General features: G+C 42.4%; 1 protein-coding gene across 7 annotated transcripts in view; it reads left to right on the forward strand.

Moving 5' to 3' along the window:
* LOC140212421 (RNA-binding motif, single-stranded-interacting protein 3) overlaps positions 1 to 16,382 on the forward strand; it is a 1,294,896-nt gene that overhangs the window by 1,203,647 nt on the left and 74,867 nt on the right. For all 7 annotated transcript variants that reach the window (XM_072283183.1, XM_072283184.1, XM_072283188.1 and 4 more), the window contains one exon: positions 4,356 to 4,406. In XM_072283183.1, the coding sequence (XP_072139284.1) occupies positions 4,356 to 4,406 (51 nt within the window). The remainder of the gene's footprint in view (positions 1 to 4,355; positions 4,407 to 16,382) is intronic.

The raw sequence follows: 16,382 nt of genomic DNA on the forward strand, positions 1-16,382 counted from the left end.
TTTTCCTCTCCGTAGATGCTGTGTGACCTGCTGAGTTCCTCCATTGTGTGCATTGCTCTGGATTTCCAGCATCTGCAGAATCTCTTGGTGTTTATGATTTTCAGCTCCCTAGTGTAGGATACAGTGTATTACTTACAATTTTCAGTCCCACTTTGATCGAAACTTGGCCTGACCTGATGCTGCAATTTCAATTGAGAATTGGTTAAAGACAGCAATAAAATGAAGTACTCCAGCAATCTAACTTAGAACCTGCAATATCTGAGAAGGGGTTTCAATCTCTCAGTTATCATCGAAGCCCTTGGGTAAGAACCACGTTCTCAAAGAGCATGAACCTTACTGTTTTGCTATTTCACCTGTGTTTCAACCAACCCTCTGCAAAAACGAAATGTGTAATGTTGGAAAAATACCTTACAGATATTATCTTCAAGGTGCTTAATTTTGTCATTGTTCAGTGGATGTCTTCTCAGTATCATTATGCAAATGAAAAATTTTATATATAATAATTTAAAAGCCTAATAGAAAATGCAAGTCAGTGCGGATAATCAATGTAGCCACATTATTTCATTTTGTGGAAGGAATATTAAGAGTCATAGAAAAGTACAGTACAGAAAAGGACGTAAACATGAGGAATTCTGCAGATGCTGGAAATTCAAGCAACACACATCAAATTTGCTGGTGAACGCAGCAGGCCAGGCAGCATCTCTAGGAAGAGGTACAGTCGACGTTTCAGGCCGAGACCCTTCGTCAGCACTAACTGAAGGAAGAGCTAGTAAGAGATTTGAGAGGGGGAGGGGGAGATCCAAAATGATGGGAGAAGACAGGAGGGAAAGGGATGGAGCCAAGAGCTGGACAGGTGATTGGCAGAAGGGATATGAGAGGATCATGGGACAGGAGGCCCAGTGTGATGTGTGTTGTACAGAAAAGGACCTTCGGCCTATATAATCCGTGCTGAACCATTTAAATAATAGTGATGAAGAACGGCCAAGATTGACTCCATTGTGCTGTTGAAGGAAGTCCGCTTGAATTAAAACAACTTGTGAATGGAACAAGATTTAAAAATGTCAGAGCAAAAAGATAAGAGATTTTGTAGATGCTGGAAATCCAGAACAACACACACAAAATGCTGGAGACACTCAGCAGGTCAGGCAGCATCTATGGAGAAGAATAAACAGATGATGTTTTGGGCCAAAACCCTTCATCAGGACACATGAAACCTGTTGCAGGGTCTCAGCCTGAAGTATCACTCTTTACACCTCTCCTTAGAATGAGATGCTGTCTGACCTGCAGTTGCTTCAGCATTTTGTGTGTCTTACTAATTAATATAAGGGATTTTAATTGTAAGAATTCTTCATTTGATCTTATCAAAATCGACTGTTAAGATAGAAAAGAAAGATAAGTAACTGAAGCGTGTTTCCCAGCTGTTCAGTTCTTTCTTTAGAAATGGATAATTGTGCTCATTGTCATAATTAAAAAATAAACTTTAATTAATTTCTCCACTCCCCCCCCCACACACACACACATCACTAGTTCCAAGTTATGACATTCAGAGACTCCTTTTCAAAAATTTACAAATAATCTGAGATCTTGCATGAAGAGAATGAGAGACGATGAGCTCATGACAGAGCAAAATTAAGCAAAATTCTCTTAAATGTTCAATTGAACCTGCATCCACCACTTGCACCGGCAGCTCGTACCACACCCACACCACCCTCTGAGTGAAGAAGTTCCCCCTCATGTTCCCCTTAAACAGTTCACCTTTCACCCTTAACCCATGACCTCTAGTTCTAGTCTTACCCAACCTTAATGGAAAATACCCCTCATAATTTTATCAAGTTTTCCCTCATTCATCTATGCTGTAGGGAAAGAAGTCCTAACTCAGATCCTCAATGCTCGGCAATATCCTTATAAATTTTCTTGGTACACTTTCATTTTTATTGATATTATTAATGATCAATAAAGAGAGAACATGCAAAATTTTTCAGCACGTCAGGTGGCATCAAGTGTTGTGAGAAAAGCAGTTGAGGCCGATGAACTTTCTCTTGAAGTATTAGGCAAGGTCTCTGGTACGAAGGGTGATTTTCCCAAGGTTTTGTGTTACTCGCTTGTTGGTATGTGAAACTCTCAGTTAAGAACCATCTTAATATAAGCTCAAAAGCACCTGACCAGAAAAAAATCAGAATCAGGTGTATTATCACTGAAATATATCGTGAAATTTATTGTTTTGCAGCAGCAGTACAGTGCAATGTCTGAAAACTATTATAAATTATAATAAAAAATCTATAAAAAATATATAACTAAATAAGTAGTGCAAAAAGAGAGAAAATTGCTGAGGTAGTGTTCATGGATTTATGGACCATACAGAAAATTGATGGCAGAGGGGAAGAAGCTATTCCTAAAACTCTGTGTGTAGATGTTCAGGCTCCTGTACCTTCTCCCTGATGGTAGCAATGAGAAGACATCATAGGTCATCAGGCCCCCCACACCCACCTGATAATTATGTCTAATCATGGATGAACTGTGCTGAACTCAATGCCTCTTCTACGTCAGTTTCCACAAACTTTATCAGTCTCCCCATTAAATATGTCCAATGATCCGACCTCCTCCACCCTTGGGAGAAGAAAACTTCAGAGACTCAAAGAGAACTAATTCCTACTTCTAGATTTGTTTTTCAAATTTGCAGCATCTCTAGGCCATTTGTTTAGTTAAAACATCCAAAATGTATGTTCACTGCATAATAATCTGTTTTTTAACTTATGTATAAAATTGGCATATGTCATGAAACAACCAATTTGACGACATATGCCAATGATATTAAACCTGATTCTGATTCGGAAGATCCCAAGTTACCTGCAGTGTAGCTAATACCCCTAGTGTATCTAAGTGATTCCAGAGATTTTGTATCTACCATTCTATCTGAAAGTCCATTCTTTTGTATTGATTATTCTTTAGCCTTTCCAAATTTGCCATTTACGTACCTATCTCATCATCTACCTACTGCAATTTAAAATAATTTTCTATATTCACTATTTAACATTGCTGTTACACATATGATAAAAAACAATGAACTTTTATTGCTTTTACAATATGGCATACCCACGAACAGATTTTGAAGAGGGTTATTTCAATATCCTCCCACATTAATACAACCCTTTTTGAGAATTGCTGAGACTTGATTTGATATGAATCTGCAATATACAAAAAGCACAAGTCAAATGGCTAATTTATTAATTTTTCAATATTCCTGATCTGTATGTTCATTTCAAAATTTTCAAAATTCAACCGGCAAAGCCTCCCCCATCATCGAGCACACCTACACAGAATACTGCCACAAGGAAACAGCATCTATCACTAATGACCCTCGTCATCCAGACATTGCTTTCTTCTCGCTACTACTATTGCTAGGAGGTACAGGAGCTTCAGGTCCCACACCACCGGGTTCAAGAACAGTTATTACCCTTCAACCATCAGACTCCTGAACCAACATGGATAACATCACTCACCACAACTTTCAACTGACTCCACAACATATGGACTCATTTTCAACAACTCCACAACTCAGTATTAGTTATTTACTTTTTAAAAATTATTTGCACGATCTTTCCTCTTTTGCATACTGTCTTTGTTAAGTATAGTTTTTTTTTTACAAATTCTGTTGTATTTCTTTATTTTCTTGTAAATGTCTGAAAAAAATGAATCTCAAGACAGTATATGGTGACATACACTATCTCCGCTTTGGATGGTGGGGTGGTGATACGTCTCTATCAAGGCGGGTGTAAGGTGCTCCTTCCCTCTGCTAGCCTGCAGGTCACCCTTGGGCAAGGTGTAGCTCCTGCTTAGCTGCCCGATCAGGGTCACATGAAGCCATGAGAGCAGGTGGTGGATGGTCGTATGAGCAGCCGGTGTATATCACAAGTCCTGGTCATGCGACCACTGATGCCAAGCAGACAATCTCTGAAGAATATTGATAATGGCTGGGGTCACCCGTCTTGTAAAGATACTGCCCAGAGGAAGGCAATGGCAAACCACTAACGTAGAAAAATTTGCCAAGAAAAGTCATGGTCATGAGACCATGATCACCAATGTAATACGATGCAATACATAATGATAATGATGACAACACTTTGACCCCAGCATCTGCAGATTATTTTGTGTTTATAATGATAATGATGATACTAGGTACTTGATAACAAATTTACTTTGAACTTTGAAAATTCCCCAGTTTTTACAAGTCGAACTGCCAAATGCATTTGCACCATCCTGTATGCCAATAGAATTAATATTAATATCCTAGTGTCTTTGATGCTGTAGTTTTATTCTAATTTTTTTTTGCTAATTGGGTATAATTCTTCATGCAGGTCCAGAGTACATCATGGATGCCTCATCAACCATATGTTATGCAACCAGCAGTAAGTAATACCAGAAACTTTCATAACTTTTATATACTCTTTGAATTGTACTAAGAAGCCTTCAACTACAGTATATGATGTTGACTGAGTCCCTAGGAAGGGTTAATGTCAAAGTAGTATTGTGATCACTTGAGTTAAGTATGATGTTCTCTTTAGGGGCTGTCTATTGGTGGGTCCTGAGGAGGCAGCAGAGACTGATCCACACTCCACTTATTCTCTCGCAGTGCAGGCAGGAGTAAGTGGTGGCTGTGGTCAGTGGTTGGGTCTTTTGGCTGTTCACTCTCTGCTTTCGCAGCTGCTGCTTGTTCTCTGCACCGTTCTCATGTCGTGCAGCTCCCTCTTCAACAGAATTCCATCAGTTTATCTATTGAGTTCAAAACCTTCCTGGTTGTTAGATATAATGTTGAATTTCTAAGGGTTGATTCTGATGTTATCCTTGAAGCGTTTCCTTTGCCCTTCAATGTCATAAACATAATTTATGTACTGTTACCCTATAATTGTATTTTCAATCAATCCTTCCTACAATGACCCATCCAACTCTCACCCACTGACTTTAATCCAGTTTCCTCTTTGTGCCAGTATAAATGATCAGCGACTTGTGAGGATGAAAATTAACATTGTTGCAACTGTAAAAACCAGTAATTGAATCAAGGCGAGCAACGTTCTTCAACTTTGCATGCCCTTTTTATTTTCTGTGAACTGCTGGTTGCTGTTTATTTTGTTGATTGTCTTATTTTGAGATGTGACAAGGATAGACTGAGAAATCCAAAAGCATTCTGAACCAGAGGCTAATTAGATACTTCAGCCGTGATGGAATAGTGGAACAGACTCGATGGGCCAAATGGCCTAATTCTGCTCTGAGATCTTATGGTCTTGTTGGAGATCCCTGTAAGACAACTGTACACACTCTGGACCAATTCGAACCATTCCAAAATTGCCTGATGTGGACAGTCATGAATGCCAGAATCTTGTTAACAGAGTGGCTGTATAATTCAGATGGTTTACTGAGAGTCTTAATTCACTCTTTTCATTCACTGTTTTACACACCTTGTTGCTTCTTTTCTGATTAAGATTTGAAAGGGGAAAACTCTGAATCTAATAAAGCAGCTTAATAAAAGTGGTAGGATGCTGTGCTGAGCACAGTGTTTTTTTACATGGCTGGTTTCCTCCAACTGGTAGAAACAGAATTGGGTTTAATATCACCGACAGATGTCGTGAAATTGTTGTTAGGCAGCAGCAGTACATTGCAATACAGTGTAATAAAAACTATCAATGACAGCAAGAAGTATATATTAAAAATAAATTAAATAAGTCGTGCAAAAAGAGAGGGAAAGAATACTGAGGAAGTGTTCATAAGTTCATTGCCCATCCAGAAATCTGATGGCGCAGTGGAAGAACCTGTTCCTGATACGTGGAGTGTGTGTCTTCACTTACAAATTTCTACAGATGTACTGTGGAGGGCATTCTAACTGCCTGCTTCACCGTCTGGTACGACACAGGATCGCAAGAAACTGCAGAAAGGTTTGAACTCGGCCAGCTCCATCAGCAGTAGCCTCCCCTCCATCCAGGACATTTTCATGGAGCAATATAGAAACATAGAAAATAGGTGCAGGAGTAGGCCATTCAGCCCTTCGAGCCTGGACCACCATTCAGTACGATCATGGCTGATCATCCAACTCAGAACCCCGTACCTGCTTTCTCTCCATACCCCCAGATCCCTTTAGTCACAAGGGCCATATCTAAGTCCCTCTTAAATATAGCCAATGAACTGGCCTCAACTGTTTCCTATGGCAGAGAATTCCACAGATTCACCTGTCTCTGTGTGAAGAAGTTTTTCCTCATCTCGGTCCTGAAAGGCTTCCCCTTTATCCTCAAACTGTGACCCCTCGTTCTGGACTTCCCCAACATCGGGAACAATCTTCCTGCATCTAGCCTGTCCAATCCCTTTAGAATTTTATATGTTTCAATCAGAGCCCCCCTCAGTCTTCTGAATTCCAGCGAGTACAAGCCTAGTCGATCCAGTCTTTCTTCATATGAAAGTCCTGCCATCCCAGGAATCAATCTGGTGAACCTTCTTTGTACTCCCTCTATGGCAAGAATGTCTTTCCTCAGATTAGGGGATCAAAACTGCACACAATACTCCAGGTGTGGTCTCACCAAGGCCTTGTACAACTGTAGTAGAACCTCCCTGCTCCTGTACTTGAATCCTCTCGCTATAAATGCCAGCATACCATTCGCCTTTTTCACCGCCCGCTGTACCTGCATGCCCACTTTCAATGACTGGTGTGTAATGACACCCAGGTCTCGTTGCACCTCCCCTTTTCCTAATCGGCCACCATTCAGATAACAATCTGTTTTCCTGTTCTCGCCACCAAAGTGGATAACCTCACATTTATCCACATTAAATTGCATCTGCCATGAATTTGCCCACTCACCTAACCTATCCAAGTCACCCTGCATCCTCTTAGCATTCTCCTCACAGCTAACACTGCCGCCCAGCTTCGTGTCATTCGCAAACTTGGAGATGCTGCATTTAATTCCCTCATCCAAGTCATTAATATATATTGTAAACAACTGGGGTCCCAGCACTGAGCCCTGCGGTACCCCACTTGTCACTGCCTGCCATTCTGAAAAGGTCCCGTTTCTTCCCACTCTTTGCTTCCTGTCTGCCAACCAATTCTCTATCCACATCAATACTATACCCCCAATACTGTGTGCTTTAAGTTTGCACACTAATCTCCTGTGTGTGCAAACTGTGTGTGTATCTCAAAAAAGGCAGCGTACATCATTAAGGATTCTCATTACCCAAGACATGCCTCTTCTCATTGCTGCAATCAGGGAGGAGGTGCAGGAGCCCAAAAACACTTGCTCAACATTCAGAAATAGCTTCTTCCCCTCTGCCATCAGATTTCTGAATGGACATTGAACCCATGAACACTACCTCACTACTTTGTTATAGCTGCACTACTTACTCAATTTAACTCTTTAGATATATATATATATACTGCCTTCTTCTCATAGCTACCATCAGAGAGGAGGTACAGGAGCCTGAAGACACACACTCAACATTTTAAGAACAGCTTCTTCCTGTCTATTATCAGATTACTGAACAAACAATAAACCAACCCATGAAATCTACGTCAGTAATTTTGCTCATTTAGCACTGCTTATTTGACTTAATCATTTATTATATTTCTTCTGTAATTTATAGTTTTTTTTGTGTTTTGCACTGTACAGCTGCTGCAAAACAAAAAAAATGACAAATATAGTATAAGCAGACACATTAGAGACTTTTAAAAGACGTTTGGATAGGCACATGGCTGTGAGAAAATGAAAGGTATGGACATTGTGTAGGCAGAGTGGATTGGTTTAGTTGGCCATTTGATTATCAACTTAATTGGATTGTCACAACTTTGTGGGTTAAAGAGCCTGTTCTTGTGCTGTACCTGTCTACGTTCTAAAAAATTAAACCTGATTCTGATTCTGAGGAGAATTGCATCCAGCAGAGTATTTCTTCACAGACCGTAGGCTGGGGGAGGGAAGCCAGTCCTTAACCTTTATCAGAAGCAGGTGCATGGGGTGAAGGAACAGGACCAATTGCTTCCTGTGCTTGTCCCTATGAAGCCCAGCTGCTTTTGCTGCACTGCAGCGGTCCCGGGAAAGCATCCTCCATAGTGATCAGAGGGCATACGGTAGTCTTTGTTGTGCATTTAATATTTCAGTAATATTTGAGCAATGCTGTATTAATACATTAAGAGGAAACAATATGTGGTTTACTCAGTTTCAACCGGATGCCTGAGTTATAGGGAAAGGTTGAATAGGTTAAGACTTAATTCCCTGGACCGTAGGAGATTGAGGGGAGATTTGCTAGATGTACGCAAAATTACGAGGGGTATAGATAGGGTAAATGTAAGCAGGCTTTTTGTACTGAAGTGGGTGAGACTAGAACCAGAGATTAAGGGTGAAAGGGGAAATATTTAAGGGGAAAGTGAGTGGAACCTCTTCACTCAGGGTGGTGAGAGTGTGGAATGAGCTGCCGGCAGAAGTGATGGATGTGGGTTTGATTTCAACATTTCAGAGAAATCTGGATCGGTACACAGATGGGAGGGTTATGGAGGGCTGAGGTCCAGGTGCAGGTCAATGGGACTAAGCAGAATAACAGTTTGGGATAGACTAGATAGGATGCAGGGTGTCTATCTGTGCTGTAGTGCTCTATGTCTCTATTTCAGTGTCCCTTACCTCTCACTGTGTGAGGATGTGTACGATTCTCCGTGCTGCAACTGCAGGGAGTGCACTGGCTTCATTTGTTGTGCCTTGCGGAATGGCCCAGTAAATGGATTGCTTGCGAAAGTAATCTCTGGTTTGAAATGTTAACGTCTGCTAAATCAAGTTAGGCCATCTGCAACGAAACCGCATCAGAAGATGAAGGCAAAGAGCACAATATTGGAACTATCAGAAGCAATTAGTATCACAAAAATTCTGCTCGTCGATCTGTTTTTGTTCTTGTGTTGGCTGCCATTTCCTGAGCCAAGCCTGCTCTCTTATCATAGAAGCCATTGATCAGGTGGAGGTCTTTGGCCTTTGGGCCCATTGGCTGCAGCTGAGTTTGTGAGTCTGCTGAGGAGGTGAAATCCCAGTGTCTGCAGACCCAAGTCCACGTCCGCTGGAGGCTACAGGCCCTTCCTGCGTTTAAAGGGCTGTGTATCTGCGTGGGTGAGAGGGAGGAATGGGGCTTGTTTTGCTGTTGGGTGTGTTCTACCAAGCACTGTGGGCACATTATGTTGGTGCCAGAATGTGTGGCGATACTTCCAGGCTGCCACGAGCAGGGTGTGCCAATTGTTAATGCAACAATACATTTCATTGTATGTTTTGATATATAGACGACAAGTAAACTTGAATCTTGGATCTTTTATTATTTTTATTTATTGAGCCACAGCACAGAATAGGCCCTTATGGCCCTTCGAGGCATGCCTCCCAGCTAATCCTACCCCAGTCATGGGACAGTTTACAATGACCAACTAACCTACTGACCGGTACGTCCTTGGACTGTGGGAGGAAGCTAGGGCACCCAAGGGAGACCCACGTGATGACAGGGAGAAAGTACAAGCCCCATACAGACAGCAGCGGGGACTAAACCCCGGTTGCCGGTCTTGTAAAGTGTCGCGGTAACCACGGCACTACCGTACTGCCCAGTCTTGTATGTGTATGCCAATTGAAAAAGCACTTAACCCCATCTTCCAGTATAAAGTCTGCAGTCCTGCAGCACACAGGTTTATCAGAGCATTCCCGAGTGTCCTAGTTTAGGTGGTTGACACAGACGAGGTGGCCTGAAGGCTCTTAACTCCACACTGTATAACCTATGGCTCTAATTCCACACTGTATGACCTACGGCTCTAAGTGATGAGGTAGCACCAGAGAGATGTTCTGTAATGATCAGTAAACCAATTATTTTGAATCAAATGACTTTGCCTGGTGCCTCAGGGCTGGTTGTGTCTGAACCTGTGCTACCTACCCTTCCTACCCCCGCCCATGGCACTCCTTCTCTGCCACCTGTCCCACAGCCCTCCAGCAGTGCTCCAGCCTCACCATTCCCAACATCCTTTGCTCCCACTAGATTTACAAACTTGCTCTCTGCTCCTCGTTGTCAAATACAGCACTGTGCAAAAGTCTTAGGCACATACCGACACAGACGCACACATATATTTATAAATTTTTTGATACATACTGTTGACATAGACAACGTTTTTGAAAAGCAGTCACTTTGCTCTCTGACTTTGGCTAGTATGACTTGAATCTTATGAGGTCACCCGAACGGAATGAGAAAAGGCCACAGTTGACACATGAACCATTTCCGCTTCTGGAAGCACACCAGAACCACGAACAGTTCCCTGCCCAGCCCTTGAGCTCATTAAGAATCAGGATAAAAACCACCGACTGGGATGAGCTGAATAAATAACAATGGACATGAAGAATTCTAAAAAGTTCTGTATACTCAAGATCATACTAAGGAATATTTCACACTTCCAATTCGTAAATAATGTTTCAGCAGTATTGGGAAAATGTAAAGATAGAATAAGTTTCAAAGATGCATGGATGGGGATGTAGTAACTTCTACTTTGAAAAAGGCACACCCGACAACTTTATGCCAAAGGAACAACTTTATGTCGAACTTCAAAACCGTTATGTATATACAGAAGCTTTCACAACCCATACGGCATGGCAGGGACACTATATACAAAGCCCACTGGAAATAAAAAGAAGTAGAACCCCCCCATTATCCGAATTAGTATTAACTTACTTTTAATAATGCTCACATTACAACAGGGGAAATGAAGGAGAGGACAGAAACAAAAACACAGGAAGAGGCACTAGTTGATAAGGTGGTTAAGAAGGTGTGTGGTGTGTTAGCCTTCATTAGTCAGGGATTGAGTTCAAAAGCTGTGAGGTAATGTTGCAGCTCTATAAAACTCTGGTTAGACCACACTTGGAATATTGTGTTCAGTTCTGGCCATCTCATTATAGGAAGAACGTGGAAGCTTTAGACAGAGTGCAGAGGAGTTTTACCAGGACACTGCCTGGATTAGAGATAATGGCTCATGAGGATAGGCTGAGTGAGCTGGGGCTTTTCTTTCTGAAGCAAAGGAAGAAGAGAGGTGACTTGATAGAGGTGTACAGGATGAAAACAGGATTGCATGGACAGCCAGAGACTTTTTCCCGGGGTGGATATGACAAATACAAGGTGGCAAAATTTTAAGAATGATTGGAGGAAAGTACAGAGATAAGTTTTTTACTCAGAATGTTTAGTGCAAGGAACACACTGTCAGGGCTGGTAGTCGGGGCAGATGTCAGGGACATTTAAGAAACTCTGAGATAGGACCATGAAAGATGGAAAAATATAGGACTATGTGGGAACGAAGGGTTAGATTGATCTTAGAGCAGGTTAAAAGATCAGCACAGCATTGTGGGCTGAAGGGCCAGCACTGCTGTAGTGTTCTTTGTAATGTTGGTGTAAGGATTAGGCAGGAGAGCTTGAATGACAAAAGTAGTGACAGAACAAGTCAAACTGTCGTACAGTGAATGTTGATCTGGAGGAGGAGATGGAAGAAACATTTGGTGCTTGTTTCTTTGTCTGTGATCTCATGTAAATCTTGGGAAAACATTTAAATTTCAATTGAACTTGATTAAATACCTTATGCTAATTCTGGCTTTTCTCCAGCTAGGTAGGAGCAATAAAATAGATTTATAAAACTGCTTTTTACTGAAGCCCTGCCCTTTAAAAAGAGGAGGCAATGTTCTGCTTGGATTTAATAATATATAAAAGAATTTAGACCAGATTTGCTCAATATGTTTTAGTATAATTGCAGTATATAATGTCTACCATGGCGACTCTGTGGATGCAGTTATAATAACACTAATACATCAAGAAACTGCTCTCCAAATTTAATTTTATAATTGACTCTGCTTGTCATCTAAATTATGATATGTAGATTCAAATATTAGAACTAAACATGAATTGAAAAGCAGACAAAATAAACCTATAAACACAAGAGATTCTGCAGAGGCTGGAAATTCAGTATAATACACACAAAAAATGCTGGAGGAACTATGAAAATAAATAAACAGTCGATGGCGCAGTCTGAGACACTTCATCAGGACTGGAAGGGAAGGGGGAAGATGCCAGAATAAAAAGGTAGGGGGAGGGAAGGAGTACAAGCTGGAAGGTGATAGGTGACACCAGGTGGGTGGGACAAGGAATGAAGTAAGAAGCAGGGAGGTGATAGGTGGAAAAGGTGATAGGTGGAAGAAGGAATCGGATAGGAGAGGAAAGGAGACTCTGGGAGAAAGAGGAGGAGGAGGGGCACCAGGGTGAGGGGATAGGCAGGGGAAGAAAAGAGATAAGAGAGGTGCCAGAGTGGGGAATTGAAGAAAAGGGAAGGGGAGGAGGAAGATTACTGGAAGTTGGGGAAATCGAAGCTCATACCATCAGGTGGGAGGCTACCTAGACGGAATATAAGGTATTGCTCCTTCGCCTTGTGAGTGGACTCATCGTGGCAGAAGGGGAGGGCATGGACCGACATGTTGGAATGGGAATTGGAATTGAAATGATTGGCTATTGGGAAATCCTGCTTTTTGTGTATGGAGTGAAGGCATTCAATAAAGCAGTTCCCCAATCTTCGTTGAGTCTCACCAAAATAACTCACCAAAAACTGTAGATATCTACAGTTCCTCAGACTCAGGGATGGAAAAGGTAGAACTGAATGGAATCCTTAAAAGAAGTATGATATTACTTGGTCCCTCAACGTCAAATCTTTAGTCAAAAAATTACAACAGCGCCTCCACTTCCTGAGGCGAGAGGGGCTTCCTACCACCACTCCAACTGTATTCAACTGCAGCACGTCGACAGAGCCCTGACCAGCTGCATCACCCCCTGTTCTGGGAATTGCAAGGCATCTGACCGCAAAACCCTACAATGGATTGCCTGGACTGCTGAGAGCATCACTGGGGTCTCACTTCCCCCTCATCCAGGACATATACCAGAAGCATGGCATTGGCAGAGCCCTACGGCATTATCAAGGACCCTTCCCATCCCTCGCACAATCTCTTTGACCTCCTACCGTCAGGCAGAAGGTACCGCAGTGTAACAGCAGGCATTGTTAGGCTGGCTAATCGTTTCTTCCCCAGACTACTGAACTCCCTACTACCACCCAGCACACATTATTTATGGCAGCACCAGTAGCATTATGCTGTTGTATATTTAACTATATACTTTATGTCAACTTGCTTTATCTTTTATTTCTATTGATATAAATACAGTATGGAATAGGCCCTTCTGGCCCTTCAAGCTGCCTCTCAGTAATCCCCCTATTAAATCCGATCCTAATCACGGGACAGTTTACAATGGCTAATTAACCTACCATCCGGTATGTCTTTGGACTGAGTGAGGAAGCCAGAGCCCCTAGAGAAAACCCATGCAGTAACAGGGAGAACGTACAAACTCCTTACAGGAAGTGGCAGGAATTGAACTCATGTAGCCTGTGCTGTGAACCATCGTGCTCTACCCACTACTCTACCTTGCCACCCCAATCTGTATATCTACAGAATACTTTTTCATTATCTGTTAATATTATCGTGTTAATATTATTTTATGTGCTGTGTTTAGGACCTTGGTACCAGAAGTATGTTGTTTCATTTAGCTGAATGTGTGTGTGCGGTTGAACATTAATAAACTTCAACTTGAACTTGAAAGTAGGGCAGGAGGAGGTGTGCTCCGTGAACACTCCTCTCCACGGATACTGCCTGACCTGCTGAGTTTCCCAGCATTCCTCTTGATTTCAAACTTTCAGTGATGTTGTGTCCTGTGTCTCACAGTTCTGGCATGTTCACTCTGCTGTTCTCTCTCCACAGAAACTAGCTGTGGCAATTGCTATTAGTTTGTAATTGACAAATGTATCAGGATATAGTGAAGAGCTTGTTTTGCATACTGTTCATACAGATCAAATCATTATGCAGTGCATTGTGGTAGAACAAGGTAAAATAATAACGTTGCAGAATAAAGAATAAGGAGATCATTGTGGACTTCAGGCATGCCAGGGGTCACACTCACGTCCCCACCTACATCAACGGAACTGTAGTGGAGCGTGTATCAAGCTTCAAATTCCTTGGTGTCCACATTTCCGAGGATCTCACCTGGTCCCTGAACTCTTCCATCCTGATCAAAAAGGCGCAACAGCACCTTTATTTCCTGCGGAGCATGATGAAAGATCACCTCTGTCCCAGGAAACTGACGGACTTTTACCGCTATACCATTGAGAGCATACTCACCAACTGCATCTCAGTGTGGTATAGGAATTGTCCTGTATCAGATCTCAAGACACTCCAGCGTGTGGTGAAAACTGCCCAACGAATTATCGGCACCCAATTGCCCACCATTGAGAACATCTACCATAAACGCTGCCTGGGCAGGGCAAAAATCATTATCAGGGATTCATCTCACCCTAACCATGGACTTTTTACTCTCCTCCCATCCGGTAGGCACTACAGGAGCCTCCGCTCCCGCACCAGCAGGCACAGGAAGAGCTTCTTCCCTGAGGCTGTGACACTGCTGAACCTTTCATCACAGCACTAAGCAGTATTGCATCCATATTGTACTGTCTCAGTGCTTTTATATTTGTGTGCTGTAGCACTTTTTTTATTCGCAGTTATTTTGTAAATAACACTATTCTTTGCATTTCTGGTCAGATGCTAAATGCATTTCATTGGCTTTGTATCTGTACTCGGCACAATGACAATAACGTTGAATCTGATCTAACAGTTACAGAGTGAGTGCAGTGCAGGTACACGATAGCAGTCATGCAATCACTTGTGCTGAGTACGATCAACCCCAAAGGGGTTGTCTATTGGTGGGTCCTCAGGACTGTAGAGGTCGATCCAGGATCCACATATTCTGGTGTAGTGCAGGCAAGAGTAAATAGTGGCTGTGGTCAGCGGTTGGGTCTTTTGATTGTTCAGTCTCTCCTTTTGTAGCTGCCACTTGTTCTCTGTGACACAGCAGAGGCCGTTCTCACGTAGGGCAGCTGCCTCTTGAACGGATTTCCTCCAGATGAATCTGTTGAGTGTAATGTCCTCCCAGCTTTTTGGTGTAATGCTGAATTTCTTTAGAGTGATTTTGATGTTATCTTTTGAAAGTGCAAGATCATGATAAAAACTAGCTGTTGGTTTGAGCTAAACAAATAACAATGGACATATGAACAATTCCTGAAGGTTCTGCATACTCAAGATCATACAAAGGAATATTCTTTATACTTTATTGTCGCCAAACAATTGATACTAGAACGTACAATCATCACAGCGATATTTGATTCTGCACTTCCCGCTCCCTGGATTACAAATTGATAGTAAATATTCAAAATTTAAATTATAAATCATAAATAGAAAATAGAAAAATGGAAAGTAAGGTAGAGCAGAAAAACTGAGAGGCAGGTCTGGATATTTGGAGGGTACGGCCCAGATCCGGGTCAGACTTTACTGAGGCAGCGGGAAGTGTAGACAGAGTCCATGGAGGGGCGGCTGGTTCCTGTGATGTATTGCCTCAGTAAAGCAGCCAGCATGACCACAGTCCCCACCTATCCTGGACATTCTCTCTTCTCCCTTCTCCCATCAGGTAGAAGATACAAAAAGCCTTGAAGCACGCACCACCAGGCTCAAGGACTTCTCTGTAGTTTCTTGTTCTCCTGTGGATTTCCAGCATGTTCTGCTATTTTTCAAACTGCCAACACCTGCAGTTCTTTAATAGTAGGTTATGTGAGATTAATACTTTTTTGATCACTCACTTCTTCCTTTTCCTCCTCCCTCGAAATTGCAGCCTTAGAGCTTCTTCAGGAGGCCAACCAACCACTCTTCGTAGACTTTCTCATTTTATGACAGGCAGTACCTATGGAGGGGAATGAACAGTCAACGTTTCGGGCTGAGACCCTTCATCAAGACTGGTGAATATTTACACTCCACAACTATGAACTCTTTCACATCAGTCCATGGCCTCCTATACTGCCACGATGAGGCCCCTCTCAGCATGGAGGAGCAACACCTCATATTTCGTCTGGGTATCCTCCAACCTGACGACGTGAACACCGATTTCTCCAGCTTCTGGTCATTTCTCCCCTTCTATCTTTTCTCTTATTCCATTCCCCATTCTAGCACCCCTCTCACCTCTACCCTGCTCCTTACCTGCCCATCACTTTTCTCTGGTGCCCCTCCTCCTTCCCTTTCTTCCATGGTCAACAGTCCTCTCCTATCAGAACCTTTACCTCTTCTACCTATCTCCTGCCAGCTTGTACTCCTTCCATTCCCTCCACTTTCTTATTGTGGCTTCTTCTCCCTTCCTTCCCAGTCCTGATGAAGGTTCTTGGCCTGAAATGTCAACTGTTTAATCCTCTCCACAGAGGCTGCCTGACCTGCTGAGTTCCTCCAGCATTTTGT

This window comes from Mobula birostris, chromosome 19 (genome assembly GCF_030028105.1).
Source record: "Mobula birostris isolate sMobBir1 chromosome 19, sMobBir1.hap1, whole genome shotgun sequence".
NCBI lineage: Eukaryota > Metazoa > Chordata > Chondrichthyes > Myliobatiformes > Myliobatidae > Mobula > Mobula birostris.